The 22,407-nt window shown below is 40.1% G+C and overlaps 1 protein-coding gene across 1 annotated transcript in view; it reads left to right on the plus strand.

Moving 5' to 3' along the window:
- INO80 (INO80 complex ATPase subunit) overlaps positions 1-22,407 on the plus strand; it is a 243,974-nt gene that overhangs the window by 75,835 nt on the left and 145,732 nt on the right. Inside the window, exons 12-15 of the mRNA XM_089654321.1 lie at positions 1,043-1,243; positions 1,585-1,665; positions 7,906-8,001; positions 11,672-11,731. Coding sequence (XP_089510447.1) covers positions 1,043-1,243; positions 1,585-1,665; positions 7,906-8,001; positions 11,672-11,731 — 438 coding nt within the window. The remainder of the gene's footprint in view (positions 1-1,042; positions 1,244-1,584; positions 1,666-7,905; positions 8,002-11,671; positions 11,732-22,407) is intronic.

Here is a 22,407-nt window from a genome sequence, read left to right on the forward strand (position 1 = left end):
CCATTATTTTCTTTTTTTAGTGTAAGTAGTTATGATTCATATTTTATTGGTCTTCTTTTGAAATTGTGCAACTTTAGCTGATGTACTTTTCAGAGTAGTTATCATGGGGAGGAAATATTTACCCAAAATTAATTATGTTCCCCTCAACATAAATTATGTTCCCCCCAACATTTTCTATTATATCTTCTATAATAAAGGTGCCCACACTTTAAACATACCATAACACCCTCTGATTAGCATCTGGAGCCTGTTCTGGTAATATGAAAGGCAGGTATACAGAAAGCATAATAATATGTAAACAAACAGAAATTAGGCTTACAAGTAGTCTTTTCATTTTATTGAATATTGTCCAATTTTGGAATCAGAATATGGGACACAGTGTTTGCCTCCTACATTTAATCACAAAGTCTAGCACACCTAGATGCATTGATTCATCTTCCTTCTTATACATAATTTGTTATTCGCTATAATTGCGTATGAGAATTTTACTTTTTGTTTTTGAAGTGGATCTTCACTCACATATAAGACATTTAATAATCTCCCCCCTCCCCCTCTCTGTTACACATTTTAGAATTTTTTTATTTTGTTTTTAGGTAAAAAGTACTTCTTCCAGCAGGTACTTACTCCCATTTCCTTATTCCTTGCCTAGGCGAGGATGATGTTCCCTGCAGCCTCCTGGGAAACACATCACATATCCAAAGAGGCTACAGCACCAGTCTCCTTGCACCCCCTGACCTGGCACATGTGTAGTAGGGAGCTGCCTGCTACTGATCAGGAAGTCAGAGTTGGCTCCTGAATCCAAGATGGTGGCATAGAACTGAAGAATTCAGTTTTTTTTTCTTTTTTTTAGGCTAGAGCTGGACTCAATGGACTCACATGCACATGGGTTTTAAAAGTCAGCAGCTACAGTAATTGTACCTGCAGACTTTTATATTTTTCAATATAGAGTGAAGTTCCTCTTTAAGCCTTGTTAATCAGAGCACTAGAGCTTGAGGATCATAAGTCACACAGCACTTATTTTTAGACATATGCTACTTTTTAGACAAGATCGTTTGATGAAGATGCCAAGGAAAGCAGAGCGGCAGCTCTACGGGTGGCTGAATCAAGCTTTGGAGAGAGTTACAGTCTGGCTAATCCATCGATAAGAGCAGGAGAGGATATTCCCCAGCCCACAATTTTCAGTGGGAAACTTAAAGGCTACCAACTTAAAGGCATGAACTGGCTGGCAAATCTTTATGAACAGGTGAGGTAAAAGCACTGATTGCTTAATGAATTGTGAATAATTCCATTGTATTCATTATTTAAAGGATTCAACAATGTTTTTTTGTATGTTATGCTCCAACTTCAATGAACAACAAAAAGTAGCTTAAAATGCCACTTGGTTGCATGATTTCAGATATGAGTTGTGTGAACTTTCACTGAGATTTGTATAATAACTTATTTAATAGAGTATCTAAATTATTTTCATGTGCTTTCTCTGCACAGTTCTTTCTCTAACAGGCTGCCTCTAGATATGATTGAATCAATTGCATCACAAGCACAACTAAAGTAGTTAATGGCCATAACATATTTTTGTCCTTGCAGGGTATTAATGGAATCTTGGCTGATGAAATGGGCTTAGGGAAAACTGTGCAGAGCATTGCTCTGTTGGCTCACTTGGCTGAGGTAAGGCTATTTGTTTCTTTAGGATTATGTTTCAATTGTTGAACCATTAGTAGAAGAAAAAGAATAATGTACATACATTAAGAAATTGGGCTCATTTTATGAAGTTATTTTGCAGTATATTCCTCATAGCAGTTTAGGGTTCTAGCAAGTCATCATATGTATTTCTCTTTAAGGGGTACAGGGTTGAAACACATTTGAGTTATACTGCTGCCTACTGGAGTAGCTGGACACTGGAAAGCAAAAAAATAATGACCAGCCTGGTATATCCTCAGCAACGGCTTTGAAAGCTGTGCCTGAGCCCTTTGAAAGCTGTGTCTGGATGAGTGCAGCACCTGCCTGAAATGTAACCTTCTGGCAATGGGTTCCTCATTGTGGCACTTGCCACACCTTTGTGTATTTTGTTAGTTAGCAGTGGAGCACTTTCCATGTCCAGAGTGAAGGCACAGCTTCCCAGAGTCCAAAGAAGTCTCATTTTGTTAGTAATCTGTGTGGATCGGGCCGCACATGTTTACTAGAACCATTGGACACCATTATTATTCCTATCTTCCATTAATTTTCTACAAAAAAGTTAAAATACTGAGCAACAAAAAAGTTAAAATACTGAGTGCTGCACTACTAGATGGAGTTTTGCACACTCACTCTGCACTCTTTGTCAGAGCACTTCCTATTCATTCATCTGTGCAGCTGAGGCTGCAGAGAAATGAACTGAGAAATCTTTTCTCATTCCCTTTCTATGTCTCAAAAGTGAGACATTAGGGGTCTGTTTAGACCTCTGATATTTCACCAAAGCCCCCCAAGAGTGCTGTTAGAAAAATGTAAATAAATAAACAAAATTCTAAAGAAAATGTAATAAAAAAAATAAGGTCATGTTAACATGTGCTTTGCTCTATGAGGAGCAGGCAATATTTGGATCACTCTTCAGATGGCATTTAAGAAGGGGTGAGGAGGTAGCTTGGTGAGCGCTAAAAGAGCATCTCAGTTGTGGGGCTTTACCACCCCCCAACCTCACATGTAAATGAGCACTAAGCATTCATTCACACAGTTACTCTGGCCATTTGAATGAATGGATTGTTCATGCGGCTGGAGCCACCTGTTACTCAAAGGGGACACAGGGACTGTACAAGCACAGCCTCAGGCCCTAATATGACAGGTGTGCAGGCATGGGTGAGTAGACCTGAATATACACTGTGTTCAGGGCTGTACATCTGCATCCACACGCCTGTCAAATTATAATCTGTAATTGTACATTCATACAGCTTCAGGCGCATAAACAAACCACCGATTCATACTGTAGAGGCCACAGCACCCATGTGAATGAGCCCCAAGACCTCTTTCACGCACTTTATTTATTAACTCAGTACAGTTTAATTGTTTAGATTAGGCAGAAATTTAGTTGTGTTTGTGTCCACCAATAATAATTTAGTGTATTGTTAGGAAAAATATAACTTGGGCCCCCATGATTTCTAACATCAGTCCTGCTACTGATAATGGGTAATTTTGAGAATAGAAGGGTTTTTTTTTACCTTAATGCAGAGAATACATCAAGGTAAAAAAAAACAAAAAACCTTTAGCCTTTACAATCACTTTAATACTGATGGTAAAATTGTGGCAAACGTTTTGGCATGAAGGTTGTAGTCGGTGAATACTATGCTAACAGGAGCCAATTAAACTGGCTTTATACCATGTAGGGGCACTCAGATTAATTTTAGGAGGTTGTTTGGTAATCTTCAAGTAACACATGCTAATTCCAACTCAAGAGTGATAGTGTCATTAAACACAAAAAAGCCTCCAGTTTAATTGAGTGGGCATATCTTTTAACCCACTGCTGGATAAGTTTGGATTTGGACCAGTCTCTGTGTCCTGGGTTAATCTGTTATATCAAGATCCCTCTGCTACATTTAACGTTAATGGGGTCATTACTGATCCTTTTCCAAAATACAGGGACACAGGCAGGCTTGCTCTTTATCCCCTCCCATGTTTGCACTAGCAGTTGAGCCATTGGCTCCAAAATTCTGAAAAGATACTCAAGTGCAGGACCTATGCATAGGTAACTTCAAAGAATATGTATCTCTGTACGCAGATGATATGCTACTATATTTGAATGATCCACACTCCTCGCTGACTGCTGCCTTCTCGTTAATTAAGGAGTTTGGGGATTACTCAGGGTTCAAAATAATTTGGGCAAAATCTACATTTTTACCTTTTGACAATCAACTGAATTTGGATGCTGCTCTATTTTGTCCTATCCCAGTTTCTGATAAATTCAAATATTTGGAAATCACCATACAATTCCTTATAGCTTTGTCTACGCATAAAACTCTTTAGCCAGTTATCCAAAATGTTAGGGAAAATCACATAAATGGAAAGATCTTCTGCTGACTCTTCTGGGTAGAATTAATTTATTTAAGATTTTTTTTTTAAATTTGTCTGTGGAAACTTCTATATATTCTTGCCAATGCCCTGAAGTTACTGAGTTCATAGCTGATGCCTTTGACCTTCCAAATGTACAACGTGTATGTAATCCGTTAATAGATCAATTGGGAATTGTTGAGGGTAAAACAATGAATAGTGCTACAAAGCAGTTTTTAAGGATCCTTTCTTTTTCTGTGTCAGAAAACTAATAGCGCTGAACTGAATACATACTGACAACATTAGTATAGGGGCTTAGAAGACATTGGTGACAATGATATTCCCCTACATAGAAGGCCATACAAAGTCAGAGGATGCCTCCCAAAAATTTGCAAAAATATGGTCCTAACAGGTAGACTCTACTGACACTTTGGTAATGTTGCCCTAGGGGAAAGATACTGATAAATTAAACTGCCTGCATATAAGGTCTTTGAGAAAGCAGACCAAATGGTTTGGGTATGATACAATGCGGTTCTGCAGCAGAGCAGTGATACCATGAACAATGATATGGAGTGTGAAAGAATATAATACAATCCAAAGTGTTTTCTTGTTTTTGTGAGGCTAGTTATTATTTAACATTTACAGACATAAAATTGCTTGCTATGTGTTGAAATAAATATAGGCAATGTATACTGTGCAACTTTATTGATGTGGTTATACATATTTTGTCTTATTTTGTCTCTAGTAATTGTTGCAAGTCATCTCTTTTTGCAGCGTGCATTGTTATCCTGTCTATTACTTGCATATGGCAATAAAAAAACATGTAGAAAAAAAAAAACACCATTTAGAGCTTAGTCTCAGGTGGATGACCAGGATGGATGCATTACACCACAGGTTACACTTTTACCACCACTTCCACCCAAAGACCTTGTAAGGTATTCAGGCACTTCCTCCCTTCCTTTTGCTACGAGAACTTCGCTAAAATACAGTCGACATCTGCTTACTGTGCATCTTTCTACGGTCATGCATATCCCATTTCTATACCCTACTTCAGGAGTACCCCACATAGGAACACTTTCACTGATCACAATGGTGGAAACCAGGCACAAGGGAAACGCAGCAAAAAGTAAGGCAAACACCCACTCTTTCGAAGAGATGCAAAACACTCAACCGCTAAGAGTGACAATATTTCACTGGCACTAGAGCAGGACCCTATTTTAACATTGATCTCTTCATCCAATTGTAGCTCTCTTTTAGGCACGCAACATCAAGCCCATCTGTCCAAGGCAGATTTCTCTACAACTAAGAGACTTTCTTGGACAGCCAACAGCTTTAATACACCAGCCGTACCCAACTGGCCCACAAAAACCTGGTATACAGACAAACTACTTAGAGGACCTTTGTCCTCTTCCAAACAGGCCTGACCTGCTGTCTCAATGCCTTCTGTTTTTTCCTGATTCTCAGTCACTGGTCTTAATGGCATGGCTGTTGAAACCCTGCTCTCAATTGACAGGGAAATCGCTGACTCCTGTCAATCCAACATTACTCAGAACCAGATCCACTTCAAGAAAAAAATTCTTGCTGTACCTGGAATCATTTTTCATCTGGTGTGAACACAGGTTTTTCAACCCCAGGGATTTCTTCACTGCTTCACATTCTGGCCTTCCTAAAATCAGGACTTTGGCTTTAAGTACTCCTAATGGACAGGTTTCAGCTATATCCATTCTTTTCCTTTATTCAAGGTGTCTTTTGGATCAAACCCCCATTACAGCACCCTGTGCTTCCCTGACTCCTCGGTTTGGTTCTCTCAATTCAGCAGAAACTACCTTTTGAACCCATTAAGGAAACCTTGAGTGATCTCTCCTGAAAATGACCTTCTTGGTGGTTATCATATCTGTCAGACGTGATTCTGAGTAACTGTCTCCCACTTGTAAAGTGCCTTTCCAGATTTTTTACAAGGATAAAGTGTTCATGCGTCCAAGACCCACTGTTCTAATTAAGTTCTTAATGAGGACATAGTCCTTCATTCTTTGTGCCCTGCTCCAAAGCACCCCAAAGGAATTGCTTTTCATTGTCTAGTACATGGTCATTGATTTGTCATAGTCTGACAGCCATTGCCTCTATCTGAAAAACAGATTCGTTCTTTGTCTTGCCAACAGGGTCTCGTAAAGGACACCCTGCTTCTATGTCCACTGTTGCTAGGTAAATAAGACAACTCATTTTGAGAGCATATGCTCTCAAAGGTAAGGTACCTCCAGTACCTTTTACATGCTCACTCCACCAGATCTACTAGGTAGATAACTTGACCTCTGTGGATGCAGCCTTCAGCTGCAAAATTCTGTCAGCTGCGCTCTGAGTTGGGCCTTTGACTTTTGTTTTTGTTGAACCTGTTGGTGCTGTTCTGTTTGCTTTGTTGTTGGTCACCTCTCTGTTTCATTGCTTGGGGATGTCCCAGGGTCTTTGAATATCCAGCCTGTGTCCTGTACAATACAATTAATATTATAGGAATTTTTATTTACCTGTATATTCCATATCCTGGAGTACAGTACAGGACACAGGCCTCTACATCGTTTGCTAAAAACTGAGGACTTGCAGAGTGGGGTGGGATTATATGAATGTGCCCAGCAAAGCCTTTGTCAGTGTCTAATCACTTGAAGAGAACATCGTATAACCCAGAGTCTATGAATATCCAGCCTGTGTCCTGTACTATGTGCCAAGATATGGAATGTACAGGTAAGTCAAAATTTCTATTTATCTCTGCTATCATTAGGGAAATGGACTAAACTCATTGGAAAATAGCTAGATTCTCTCCCCACTGATCCCCTATTTTTGAAGCACTTAGAGATCATGCCAGCAGCTCTGAACTACTACAAAGATGGTTTAGATGGTTTCCCCTCCTGTTTCTCAAATGAGTCTGTCATCAGCGAGCATGCAGAGAACTCGTTGATTAAAATGTTAGGTTGTGGAGCAGACATGTAAAAAACATACACTGTTCATGCCATCTTCGAGACTATGGCTCCTGAGTTTCCTTTGACTCTCTCATTAAGGATGTCACTGAAGGTAATAATTCTCATTTACCCCAGCAGAGAAAGCCTAGGCCTTAACCTAGGAAGACTTGCTATGTCCCTATTTTGCTAGCACAGCAACAATTCCTTTGCTCTGCTTTGGGTATCCAAAGCTTCCAGTCTGTGGCTCTGCTATTCAGCCTATCTTTGCACCCCTGTGTGTTCAGCAATGTTCTAGCCCCTGTGCTTGACTGCATTGGCAGTCCTCAGTACAAAAAGTTTAACTCCACCTAAAGTGGTGTTGAGCTTTAAGAATGTTATTACTGTGACTGTTATCCATTGTGCTTTCTGTGGCACTGACATGAAACACACATACAAATGAAGAATTCTGACACTTTTTTCCTTTACTTTTTTAAAACTTGCTTTCTGAGTCCAACCAGACACAGTCAAGCAAGAAGCATTTCTAAGGGGCCAGCAATTTAAGTCCCCCTTTTTTTCTTAGAACTGGTATACTTTAAGCCCTGATCCCTGTCGTTCAGCTTTCAAATACCAGATCATCTATTGCCCACTGAAGCTCTGTCAATTGGAATTTGAATGATGGGTGAACTTAATCTCAACTTGGAGAAAAGCAAGGCCCAGTGTGCTTCTTGGTCTTGTGTTTCAGGGGATACCCAAGAACATATGGATCAATGTAAAGACTTACATTTGTACATTCAGGCAAAACAAGGTGAAGGTGTTCACATGTCACTGTGTTGTTCGTCTATTTGGAATAATAAAGTCAGGTACCCATCCCACAGGTGAATGATAGTTTTGATGTCAACGTTCACTTCATTGTGAACTCAATGTTATTTATTTATAATAAAAAGTCTCTTGTTCCTTTATACAGAGAGAGAATATCTGGGGTCCTTTTTTAGTTATTTCACCTGCCTCCACACTGAACAACTGGCATCAAGAATTTTCAAGATTTGTGCCCAGGTTCAAGGTAAGGGGAGGGAGATATTTCATTATCCATGCAATCATGCTTAATAAACATTTGAAAGATAAAATCATCAATGCACTGGATTATATATGCATCAATAAAGCCAACACTATTACACCATGGCATCCAGAGATTTTTAAAAAGCCGATCAGGTGGAAATTGAAGGTCATGGAATTGATGTTAAAGTGTTACTAAACCCACAACAGTAAAATCAATCTGTATATGCAGCATAGCATGCTTGTTATACCCACTGTGGAACCTAAGGAGTTAGTCCTCCACATTCTGTAAAAAGGCTGTTTGATTCTGTCTTACATTGTAACATAGTTTGGCTGAACAAAGACAAAAAACCATCCAGTTCAACTAGAAAAAAAAAAAGTTATAATCCTATACCCACATTTGATCCAGAAGAAGGCAAAAAAAAACAGGAAAGCATGATCCAATTTGCTCCTGCAGGGGAAAAAATGCCTTCCTGATCCTGCGAGAGGCAATTGGATATTCCCTGGATCAACTTTACCTATAAAAGTTAGTATCCAGTTATATTCTGTTCTGTGTATCCAGGAAAGCATCCAGGCCTTTTTTAAAGCAATCCACTGAGCTGGCCAGAACCAACTCTTGAGGGAGTCTATTCCACATTTTCACAGCTCTCACTGTGAAGAAACCTTTCTGTGTTTGGAGATTAAATTTCTTTTTTTCCAGACGTAGAGTGCCCCCTTGTCCTCTGTGATGACCTCAGGGTAAATAACTCTACACCGAGTTCACTATATGAACCACTGATGTATTTATACATGTTGATTATATCCCCCCTTAATCTCCTCTTCTCAAGAGAGAATAAATTCAGTTCCTTCAATCTTTCCTCATAGCTGAGCTCCTCCATGCCTCATATCAGTTTGGTTGCCCTTCTCTGTACTTTCTCTTACTTTCTCTAGTTCTCCAATGTTCTTTTTGTGAATTGGTAACCAAAACAGAACTGCATATTCCAGCTGAGGTCTTATTAATGATTTGTACAGGGTTAAAATGATATCTCTCTCTCTGGAGTCTATACCTCATTTAATACAAGAGAGGATTTTGCTCACTGTAGAAATTGCAGCTTGGCATTGCATGCCATTATTAAGCTTGTGATCTACCAGAACCCCCAGATCCTTCTCCACCATTGATTCCCCCAGTTGTACCCCCCCCCCCCTTCCCGAGTATGCATGATGCATACATATTCTTAGCCCCCAAGTGCATAACCTTACATTTATCAACATTAAACCTCATTTGCCACATAGATGCCCAATTAAACAGTGCACTGAGGTCGGCTTGTAAGTTGAAGACACCCTGTAATGACGTTATTCCACTGCACAGCTTGATGTCATCCGCAAAGACTGAAATGGTATTTATAATCCCAGACCCTATATCGTTTTATAAATATATTAAAAAGTAATGGTCCCAACACTGAACCTTGGGGTACACCACTGACAACCCTAGACCATTCAGAGTATGAATCATTAACCACTACTCTCTGAAATTGGTCTTTTAGCCAGTTTTCTATCCATTTACATACGGTCTTCTCTGATCCTCCCTTTTTTTCTACTGTTCCCAATCCATCTGCTGATAGTACAAAGCTCTAGGACATGCTCAGTTTAGTGTGTAAACCAAGAACAACAGAGCGCTCATGGTGAAAGCCAAAGTGATGATACAATGACATACACAACAAACAGTCAATATGTCCGATTCCAATGCTTTAATAGATCGATAAAACCATAATAACCATATTCCAGGAATCCCATGTAGTAATATGGCACTAAATGAAAACTGGCACAAGTTACATGCACAAGGAGTACTGTGACAAAAGTGGATTGACTGTGACAAAGCATTGATTCGTGTGAAACGCATCATCATGGTAACCAGATTTGTTTTGGCCATTCCCACTCCAGCTGAGGGTTTCATGGTGGCTGTCGCTGGCTTCCCTGAATTTCACTGAGGTCACTTCCAGTATTCGATCTTTGGTGACACCGAGGAGGTCTTCCTGGTCTCTCAAGTGATACTACATCGGGCTATTGTTTTGTGGATATACTCCTTACCATCTGTTGCCCTTCTTCCATCCTTTGAGTTCAGCAACTCTCCACAGCCATGTCATCGTCTCAGTAAGTCGCTCCCATTACTCCTTTTCAGCATGTGACTTGTGCCAATTTTTCATTTAGTGCCATATTGCTACATGGGATTCCTGGAATATGGTTATTATGGTTTTATCGATCTATTAAAGCATTGGAATTGGACATATTGGCTGTTGGTTGTGTATGTCATTGTATCATCACTCTGGCTTTCACCACAAGAACTCTGTTTTTCTTGGTTTATCTATATCACATCACACTCCTAATGGTCATCGGAGCAGCTGTGGGACCAGCCTCCTCCTCCTCCCTCTCCCCCTTTTTGTCTTGCTTTACCCAGTGTTGGTTGTGGGATTTAGCGCCTAGTGGTTTGTTTGTTTCAGTGTAGTGTGTATTGCTAGAGAGTTTTTTTTTTTCTTTTGGGAGGGTGAGATCAACACAGGGCCAATCAGCACTGTCCAGACAGAGGGTCAGGGGTTATGCAGTCATAAGACTGCTATATACTGCTAATGAGAAAAGGTATTTGCCAGTTTATATTTCCTAAAATAATTGCATTCCCATGTTGTGTGTACTGTGGGAGAACAGATATAGTGAATGCCGGGTCATGGGTTTAGGAAAACTTTATAATGGGAATGTTCCACCTATTCTTCCCTCCTGAAATTAGGGAATCATAAAGACTTAAACGGCCAAACAAGGGGCGCAACGGCTTAGTGCATTACCATTATAGTTTATTGAACTTAAAAACAAGTGAGCACACACTCACGAACACCAAAATTGGAAAGTGTGATACAGAGCACAGAAACCTCAATGGTGATCCTGAAGATGGAACTCACAGGGTGTAAACGTATAATAATATGTATATTTACACCCTATGAGTTCCATCTTCAGGATCACCATCACGTTTTCTGTGCTTTGAATCACACTTTCCCATTTTGGCATCTTTGAGTATGCAGTCACTTGTTCTTAAGTTCAATAAACTATAACAGTAATGCAAAAGGTCGTTGTGCCCTTTGTTTGCTTATATATGTATCAATATTGATGCATTTTCTTTTCATATTGTACTTTTTACATTTTTGTTTAGCGCATATAATGTCAAATATATTTATGCAAGGCCTGTTGTATTTAGAGAAAAAATATACTTTTTTTCTGTGTATTTAAGTTTGCACAATTTGTAAACTGACATTGTATAACATGCTTAAAATTATTATATGAAATCGTACTGGTAAACATTTATCCATGATGCTTAGTTTGCAAAGCATTCTTCGCTTTCTAATATCACAGCCCAGCATGGACCCTTGTCCTTTTCATTCCTTAGTCATTCATCAATTAGTGCAATTTAATTTCTTCTGCTATTCAAGTCTGCTTCACAGAACAGCAGTAGAAAGAGCTTGCCAAAAACTGACGAGACAGCCTGGAACTTGCCTGCTGCAGGCAGCATGTGGTAAATATGAAATGTTTGTACCTAATATTTTATATTCACCTGATTGAAAAGATAGAAATTAAAAAAAAATTTGTTACAGAATATGATTCATGATAAAAAAAATATATATACAACTATATATAATTTTTGTGTTGCATTTTAGGTGCTACCATACTGGGGCAACCCTCATGAAAGGAAAGTCATCAGGAAGTTTTGGGGCCAGGTCAGAATCAATAAAACATTTGTGTTATTTTATTTCCCTGTACTTAATTTTAAAGTTAAATTTTACTTGCTGTTCAAAATTATTTTTACAGGTGTACAGTGTATTTATTTTTATGCCTGTAAATGCACATCTATGTAAGCCTATGTGGCCATGCACATCAGGCATTTAGATCAGTATTTTAGGAGCAACATTTTTAGGAGTAAAAAAACAACTCACAAAAACTGCATTCAGAGACGAGCTTATGAACATAATTTATGTACATGTATTCAAATGGGCAATATAAATTCATATTTTGGCCATATGAACAGGTACATTTATTTATTTATGAATTATTTATTTCAGGTATTTTATATAGCGCTGTCAATTTATGCAGTGCTTTACAGATATTGTACATTCACATCAGTCCCTAACCCTCAAGGGGTGCACAATCTAAGGTCCCTAACTCAGATTCATACATACACATACTAGGGCCAATTTAGACAGGAGCCAATTAACCTACCAGCATGTCTTTGGAGTGTGGGAGGAAACCCACACAGGCACAGGGAGAACATGCAAACTCCAGGCAGGTGGTGCTGTGGTTGGGATTTGAACCAACGACTCTAGTACTGCCAGGCAGAAATGCTAACCATTTAGCCACTGTGCTGCCACACACATGCAAAATTAGAGGCATTTTTTTCTGCCACTTGTGGCAGAAAAAATTTGCCATATTTGGAGCATAAATTCAAACGCCGATGTGCATGAGGCCTTAAGCATATCTGAGCCCAAAACCAAAAATATAATATATTGCAACAGTAGACTTTTTTTCTTTTTTAGCTGCTTTTGTACTTCCTGTTACGTCATGGCTACACTGTATCCATAGAGGGAGCCACTGTTGTTACACAGGTTGAACGTCAAACATGTCTGCCTTTGTTCAACAAATTTACATCTGGGGTGATGTGATTAATGGTTTACACAAGAAAGATACGATTGTTTTTGGTTCCAGTTCACCTCAAAGGAAGTGGCAAGGATACTGCATTTCTGGCAAGATTAACAGGTATTTTCTGTGCTTGCTAAAATGTTCTTAGCCTGAATTGAAAACTACCACATCTAAGGACAGGTAAGCTGCAATATAGTATTTTTTGTTTTTGGCTTTAGTTATGCTTTATGTGACTTTTCCTCTTGAGAAAAGCTTTGCATAGTAGCTTTGAAATCCTTAAAAAAACATTTTCTTGAGTTCACTTTGTTTATTCTTCATATGTTGATTTTTTTTTTTTTTTTTACTGCGGTATAGTTTTAGATTGTCTTTTTTTTTTATTAGTGCAAGCAATGTTGAACTAATCTAATGTCTAATTCCCTTGAGCTAATTATGTTCTTTCAAATGTACTTTTCCATAACTTTAAGCTCTCTTGGACATGACTTTTTGACCTGCATTGCTATTAGGCTTCCCTGCTTTGTAGTTTCTTCAGTACTTCAGACATTCCCCCATCTGCTCCAGAACATTTTATGTTAAAAAACTAGGTTACTGTGCTTATTGAAATACAGATACATTTGTGTTAATGGTATCTTAAATAGGAGGTAGAACACAAAAAACAATCTACCTTCCTCTCTCAGGCGTCACAAAGTGTATTTTAGGAAAACTCATACAAATGAGCGCAGAGAGGCCACTCCAGGTGGAAACATGTGAACAGTTAATCATGAGTTCACCACTGCTGCCTTGTTAATCATATGCATGATGAAGAGAACTGGAAAAATAGGTGCTGTGGAAAATGCTCTCAGACAAGCACCTTAGTGAAGGTGCATCTTTATTGGGCGAGACAAAGTAGCAAATATAATAAAATTAACCAGCCTAAAGTGGACAGTGTGACTCCAGTAGACAGCAGGAGACTTGACAGAGCGCAACTGCGCGAAACATGTCGTCTTGGTAACCCTACATATGTTCCCAGCTGAAGCCAACGCTGGACACTGCCTTCGCTTGCCATGGTGACACCACCCAGGACGCTGGTACGCTGACACCACGTGATTTGAAGCTGACAGGAGCATTCTCTGATCTCAGCTCCCCTCAGAGCGGACGGGCCGTCCATTGGAGTCACACTGTCCACTTCAGGCTGGTCAATTTTATTATATTTGCTACTTTGTCTCACCCAATAAAGATGCACCTTCACTAAGGTGCTTGTCTGAGAGCATTTTCCACAGCGCCTTTTTTTTCCAGTTCAGAAAGTGTATTTTATTCTGCTCAAATGCTAGTACTTGGTTTCCTTGCTGTGGAAATGTAAAAAATTTAAGAAAAGTATTTTATACTTTTTGATTTTGACCTCACTTTGCCCATTCAGGGTATCGTTTAAAAGGACTCCTTCCTGTCACACTTATACTCAGTGCTCCCCTGCTGCTTAATTCCTCAATTTTTGGAGCTGGAAATCAAACCTTGTTTATGCTGTGTGTAACCTCAGAGCTTACACTAGGTTATGTCAGTTTTCTCTGACACTGCACTGAGTTAAACACTGCATTGTTGAAGAGTCTCTTTATTAAAACCATATACAGTTATGTTCAAAATAATAGCAGTGTGTTGAAAAAAGTGAATAAAGCTCAAAATCCTTCTAATAGCTTTTATTTCCATACACTCAAATGCATTGGGAACACTACACATTCTATTCCAAATCAAAACATAAAGAAAAATATATCAAATTTGTGTTGTTCCTCTAAAAAAATTGAAGAAAAGTGAATATTAGACTGTTCAAAAAAATAGCAGTGTTTGTATTCTTCTTTACAAACTCAAACATTCACTATATAAACTGAAAAATGTTTGAAGATTTTGCTTTCCTTTGAATCACTTAATGAATATTTAGTTGTATAAGCACTGTTTCTGAGAACTGCTGTACATCTGTGTTGCATGGAGCCAACCAACTTCTGGCACCTGTGAACAGGTATTCCAGCCCAGGATGATTGGACTACATTCCACAGTTCTTCTCTATTTCTTGGTTTTGCCTCAGAAACTGCATTTTTGATGTCACCCCACAAGTTTTCTATTGGATTAAGATCCAGGGATTGGGCTGGCCACTCCATAACATCAATCTTGTTGGTCTGGAACCAAGATGTTGCACATTTACTGGTGTATTTGGGGTTGTTGTCTTGTTGGAACACCCATTTCAAGGGCATTTCCTCTTCAGCAGAATGACCTCTTCAAGTATTCTGATGTATTCAAACTGATCCATGATCCCTGGCATGCGATTAATAGGCCCAACACCGTAGTATGAGAAACATCCCCATGTCATGATGCTTGCGCAACCATGCTTCACTGTCTTCACAGTGTACTGTGGCTTGAATTCAGTGTTTGGGGGTCATCTGACAAACTGTCTCCGGCCACTAGACCCAAAAAGAACAATCTTACTTTCATCAGTCCACAAAATGTTGCGCCATTTCTCTTTAGGTCAGTCAATGTGCTCTTGGGAAAATTGTAACCTCTTCAGCACGTCTTTTTTTCAACAGTGGGACTTTGCGGGGGGCTTCTTGCAGATAGCTTGGCTTCACATAGGCGTCTTCTAATTGTAACAGTACTCACAGGTAACTTTAGACCTTCTTTGATCTTCCTGGAGCGGATTGTTGGCTGAGTCCTTGCCATTGTGGCTATTCTTCTATCCATTCGAATGGTAGTTTTTCACTTTCTTCCACGTCTTTCAGGTTTTGGTTGCCATTTTAAAGCATTTGCGATACTTTTAGCTGAGCAGCCTATCATTTTCTGCACTTCTTTATATGTTTTTCCCTCTTCAATCAACTTTTTAATCAAGGTACGCTGTTCTTCTGAACAATGTCTGGAACGACCCATTTTCCTCAGAATTTCAGAGAGAAATGCACTGTAACCAGCATGTACAACATTTGCTGCCTTCCTTCCTTAAATAAGGGCAATAATTGCCACCTGTTTTTCAAAGAATGAATGACTTCACTAATAGAACTCCACACTGCTATTATTTTGAACATGCCCCTTTCAATTAGTGATTCAATTACACAGAATCAGCAGCCTGCATGTCATGACTGTTGGGTCTGTTAGATTGCTATTACTCTACTACGCCTGCTAGTAAATTATTTGCCATGTAGAAATATAATTTCTACCAAAAACAGTGATTGATCAGGTTAGTGATGTCTGACTGCTATTATTTTGAACACAACTGTATGTCCTAATATATATATATATATATATATATATATATATATATATATATATATATATAATGTCCTAATATATAGTATGCTGCAAATAATAAATTTTTTTTGTAAATTGGCTTACATTTTTTATATTGATGTCAGTTAAGGGACACAGGAATTTTAGAAATTTTCAAACAGCCAGGTAATATTGCTGACATCAGGAGATTAAGACACAGGCAAACCAGAAAGCATTAAGCCAGCCCCAGTAAAACTCAACCTCCAACCATCATGCATCATGTTTTGTGTGAAAGCAGTTAATAAGGACAATAACACAGTAAGGCATGACTTGTATCCCTCAATGGACTTCAAGAAAAAGATTTTTACTGTAAGTAAAAAAATCTTATTTTCCTTATCTATTGGGACACAGAAATTGTAGAAACTCCTAAACAGTCGGAACATTCAGAAGCAGCCCAATTGAAGGGTGGGCAAAAGCCACTAAGAGATCCAACAAAATGGACAATCTGCAATAGTTAGAAGTAATTAACACCTGAAAGTAGGTTGGGTAAAAAAGGGACATTTATTTTATAAATTGCCATGACCAAGGAGAGAGGACACTGAGGGTCAGCCTTGTGATCAACCAGGACAGCTAAATACCACTAAGGGGAAGTGGTACCAGAAGTAGTTTTGGATCTCAATCAGCCAATAAAGGAACAACAATCCACCAAAACACAGGTGGAATAACATACAACCTGAGCAGGAAAAAAATGGAATAGCAACTAAGGTGGTCAACAAAACATGTTTACTGGGCCAAACCATGTGGTAAAGAGTAGTAGACATGTAGAGAGCACTTCACCTCCAAAACGTTTTAGGATCTCCCCCTGCCACATACTGGGTGAAGAACTTGAAGCCTCCAGATGAAGTCCAGCAGAGGTAAGATCAAAAGCCTGATCAACAGGCAGATCCTCTGATGACCTGAGAATTTTATGTTCAGAAGAACAAGGCTCAAGGGGTAGAGCAAGAGGATATCTTTTAAGGGAGTGCTCTCAGGAAGCGGTGAGTCCGAAGAGACCAACTTCATGCCCCTACCCAGATTCCAGATTTCCTAATTCAGAGGGAGACACCTCAAACAAGTTGAGCAGTCCACTTAAAGACTTAAGTTAGGAGTTAGGACCCTCAAACTGTGAAAGTCTACTAGACTTAAAAGATAAGTTCGCCTTTTGCACAAATATAATAAATGCACTTTTTTTGCAGGTTAAAAAATGTGCATTTATTATTTTTGGTTGCCGGAGGCTGTAAAGCATTGCCATGCAGGTCTCCTGTAGACCTGTCAGTATATCTGCTTGCCCTTACGGGGATGTATGGGCAAGCAGATATACTGACAGGAAGATTCAATGAACTAACACGACGCTCCACAGCGCCGTGGTAGTTAATTGAGAACTACAAGCTGACAGCCACTAAGTCTGTCGAGACTTGTAGTTCATTAATTCACAGAACACTGTGAATGAAGGACGCGGCCATGTGGGCTCAGTCCTGCACGGCCATGCTGTGTTTAAATACTGACAGCTAGTATGGAGAACTTTTTCCCGTACTTCTATCACAGGCAGGGAGGGTAGCGGGTGGCTGCTGCAGCATTGGGAATATGTTACATGTTCCACCCTAAACACGGGTGGAACATGTAACATGTTCCCAAAGGTGAGCTTTTCCTTTAACTTACATCAGGTATGGTCTCCCTTTACTGTGAGGAAAAGGCACTAGGGTAGACAAAAGTGTCAGTACTGTGAGTAGAGTCCAAAACTGCTGGGAGACCCTTACTATTAAAGGGAGCAGTGGTAGAATGATCCTTGTTGATCTTGTAAGTCAAGAGGGAGAGGGATAGGACTTGGGAATATCAAGCACAGCAAGGGTTCCAATTATCTATGATGAAAGGAATTTCTGTGCAGTAAGGAATGTGAGATTGAATGGGATATCATTCCCAAGGACTGGTTCCTACCAAGGTAGGAACCAGAGAGCTCAGAATGCAAGGAAATCAGACAATGCTGGGAAGATGCGCAATTGGGTGCAGTAATGCTATTTAGGGTGAGGGAGGGCAGCTGAAGCAAGTGCCTGATTAACAGGTCTAGAGTGTAAGCTACACAGGAAGACATGAACATCCAAGCTGTGAATAGGTAAATTACAAAGGGGCCCAGTATGATAAACAAGTACCCACTTGCAAAAGTGGAGGCACAACTTCATGCAGAAGTTTGACCAAATGAGACAAGAGAGCCTTTGGCTTGTGTGAGATGTAGACTCTGATCACATACAAGTTACATCTGCAGTAGTCTCAGGGTTCCTCTACCCCATCCACAGATCACCTGCATTTGTCACCTTTCCTTAAAGCAGAACCTCCCCCAAAAGGGAAAGTTCCACTGTTTCTCCTCCTCCCCCCCCCCCCCCCCCCCCCGGGAACTGAGCATGCAGTAAAATACCGCACAGCGTTTTTTTAAAGAAACTTGCATTCACTAAAAAACGCTACTAAAATACCGCATGAGTTATTTTATCAAGGTATGCAGTATTTTAGTAGTGAAAACCATGCGTTGATGTTTTAGCTGTAAGCAGGGTTCACTGACAGCTGAATGTAAAAAAAAACCAGCGTGGGGTTCCCCCCATGGCAAAATGTTTTAAAAAAATGGTGTGGGCCCCCAGCATGCCTCAGTCGATGTCACAAGGGGGTGGGGCCACACAGGTGATGTCACCGGGGTACCCCACCCCTTAGAACTGTAAGGGCCAGCTCAGCTCTCAGATGGTGGGAACCAGCGTCAAGAGTGTGGAGCTTTTTTTTTTTTTTTTTCGAGGTTGCGGCGGGCATCGTAATTGACGTTGGATCTACTTCGGGGGACATTCTTTTATTTCTCTTCTTTTAATAAAGGACTCGTCAAAGACTGTCTCCTGTCTTTTTTACACTACACTTTTTGTTTTTGTGAATGAGTAACAGTACCATGTACCACAAAATCATTCACATGGGGGGGGGGCGGATCTGGGGACCCCCTTGTTAAAGGGGCCTTCCAGATTCTGATAAGCCCCCTTCCCACAGGCCCCCACAAACACTAGCCAGGGTTGTGGGGAAGAGGCCCTTGTCCCCATCAACATGAGGGAAAGGTGCCTTGGGGGGTGGGGACCCTGCCCCAAAGCACCCCCCCCCCATGTTTAGGGCATGTAGCCTGGTATGGTTCAGGAGAGGGGGGGCATGCACTCTTTATCCCCCACCCCCCCTCCCTTTCCTGACCTGCCGGGCTGAATGCTCGAATTAGGGGCTGGTATGGATTTTGGGGGGTGCCCCACGCCATTTTTTCACATTGGAGTGGGGTTCCCCTCAAAACCCATACCAGACCCAAAGGCCTTAGTATGGATGAAGGGTGGACCTCATGCCGTTTTTTAAGTACTTTTTAATTGCTGGCAATTTTTTTTCTCCTTCAGCTGTCAGTGGGGAACTCCGCTGACAGCTGATGACTTGATAAGTTGTTAAGGACTCGGTGGCCACCCATTCCTTAACAACCCATGACTGTACTGACAGATACCGTACATATCGCATGCCCGGACCACTACTTAATTACCGCATGCATGTAATTATTTATTTCCTTTTGTGAATTGACTTTAAGGTCTTTTTGTGCGGTAATTACTGAGCATTTTTGCTATTTTCGGTAAATACCGCATACTAGCAATAGTGACTTGACATACTTTCAGTATCACATGTGATATGTGGTCATGTGACTGACTTAACTCATGTTACACCCTTTAGTGAATTGACCCAATATCATCAATTAGGTTAGAAACAGCTTGTAAATCTGAGTCATATGAAGTTTCCTGCAATACAGTCTCTTCAGGAGAAGAGTGTGAAGACCTGATTCTCAATCAGAGATAGGGACTTAAGGCACACTTAGAGATCGAGACTCAGTAGGGCAGAATTAGACTCTTCCATGGATGGTGCCAGAGCATACTTTAAAACCTTTTTAAGCAGATTACTCAATCAAATGTGCACAAACCCGACAAAAAAATCAAAAGTGGATATAAAGGGGAGGTCTCAGTCTCTGGCAGCAGAGCTCTAGACTAGGTCACCTGTTGTAGCTAAACTGTACTCTGTGTCTCCTTAAAAAAGTCATGTTGCACAACATAGCAACAAAAAACCCCAAACAAACCTAGGTCTAAAGTGAAGCAAGGCCTTTTGTACTCACGTAGCTTACTAATTATGACAAGGGTTGTGAATCTTCTGAGGTGAAGTCACTGAAGAAGGGCAGTGGAACTAGACCAGAGACTGGATGATCCACATGGTGTTTCATGAGCAGGAGCAACAATGAGATAGTGCTTCTAGGCAGAATGGCAGGAAAAGAAGTGCAGAACAATCAACACTCCACCTAGCGGATGCTGTCAGCACACAGTTCCCTCAACTTTACCCTTCACTGTGTTAAAATGGTGGCAACAGGAGTTTTAAAATGGCACCCAACGAAACAAACTATGAGGTAGTTCCAGGTGCTTTAGAGACTCAGTCCTACCAAAGGCTGTGCCACGGCTTTGGGCCTGAAAAGCACACTGCAGTTAATTAACATGGTACACAAAGGTCTGGAAATACAAAGGCCAGTTCTTGAAGGTCACATCCCAGGTTAGTACCACAATCTTCAGTCCAGAGGGGTCCCCTTATGGCATCCTAAGCTATTGCTCAGGATACACAGATCCAGATATTTGCTGTGTACAAAGTAGCTCAAGTAGCATAACGGAAGTCGTGATTGAAGATACCATGGAAAAAAATATACAAATACTGATCATCTTGATGAAAAAAATATACTTATTTAAAGTGATATCAAGGCTATAGTTCTAATTTTTCTCAGCAGATCTGAGATAAAGATGTCCAGCCACATAGGACACGAGCAAAAATGGAGGAATGATGTTAGGAGGCAGGGCTATACAGTGGTTGGCTTAACGTTTATTTGCCAGTGTCTCAACCTCCTGAGGGTATCAGTATATCCCAACTGCTTAAGAATTTTCACCTGTTCAAGTGCTTGGTAACACAAATTGCTAATCAGCCAATCACATGGCAGCAACTCAACTCAATGCATTTAGGCATCTAGACGTGGTGATGTTCAAACCGAGCATCAGAATGGGGAAGAAAGGAAATTTAAGTGACTTTGATTGTGGCAAGGTTGTTGGTGCCAGGCAGGCTTGTTTGAGTATTTCTAAAGCTGCTGATATACTGGGATTTTCACTCACAACCATCTCTAGGGTTTACAGAGAATAGTCTGAAAAAAAGAAAATATCCACTGAGCGGCAGTTGTGCTGACAAAAATGCGTTTTTAATGTCAGAGGTCAGAGGAGAATGGGCAACCTGGTTGCTGAGACATCCAGATAGTTGGGTCAGAATTTGTCGTAAACAGCAGGAAAGCATGGATCCATCCTGCCTGTATCAATGGTTCAGGCTGGTGGTGTAATGCTGTGGAGGATATTTTCTTGGCACTAGCAAAGCGTACCTAATAAAGTGGCCCGGTGATTGTACATGCTCCATTTCAAGATGAGCATTTATTTTGTAATCTTCTAAAATCCTACACTGTTTTGTTGGTAAAATGCTTGATAGAGTATTACTCCCCATTCCCAACTGTCGGCAACAGCGAAGTGCTTGAATTTACCTTGATATCAACAAACTCCAAAAAAAAACAAAGCACAGCCTATAATTCATTAACAATCCAATCCTATGTATAAAGATTTAGAAGGAGTATAAAGACAAACCCGCTCAGTCTACCAGGTTGTGTACATCTAAAGAGATTGAAGCACTAAGAGTATTGGTATCATTACAAAGTGAAAAGTATTGGTGGTAGTGCTGACGTTTGTGGTCCTTTATGTTAAAACAAAGGAGTGATCATACCCCACCCTTCCCTCATGGTAGCCACATCCAATTGTTTGTAAAATTGGTGGAGAGAGATCGTACTAGTTTATGGGAGAAGAGACAGAGAAAGGGCCATCATTCTTTCAATCCCTTATATTGTGAGTGGAAAGCTATAGAAGAACTATGGAAGAACAAAGAGTTGATTATCAAATCAGCTGACAAGGGGAGCAATATAGTTTTGATGAATAGAGCATTCTATTTGAAAATGAGCTATGATATTCTGATCAATGAAGATAACTATGAGGTACTTAGTAAAGATCCGACCAATGAATATCTAGACCAATTGAGAGTGATCCTCAACAGAGGAATAGATGCAGGGATACTTTCTAAAGATGAGTACTCTTTCATTTTAAACAATTATCCTGTAATTGCAACCTTCTATGCCCTCCAAAAAGTGCACAAACACCAGGCGAAACCTCCAGGTAGCTCCTTAGTATTGGGGAATCAGAACCTTACTGAGGGGGCCAGCAAACACATAGATTACATCTTCCATCCTTATGTTTACAGTTTTTCATCATACATTGAGGACACTCAAGATTTTGTCAATAAATTATCCAATATCACCTTAGAAAATGATATCTGGCTGGCCAGTCTCGATGTAGAGGCCCTCTATGGTAACATTAGACATGATTTGGGCCTAAAAGCATGTAAA

Source organism: Staurois parvus, unplaced genomic scaffold (assembly GCF_062004578.1).
Source record: "Staurois parvus isolate SC_StPar_1 unplaced genomic scaffold, SC_StPar_1.0 ptg000751l, whole genome shotgun sequence".
In the NCBI taxonomy this organism is placed as follows: Eukaryota; Metazoa; Chordata; class Amphibia; order Anura; family Ranidae; genus Staurois; species Staurois parvus.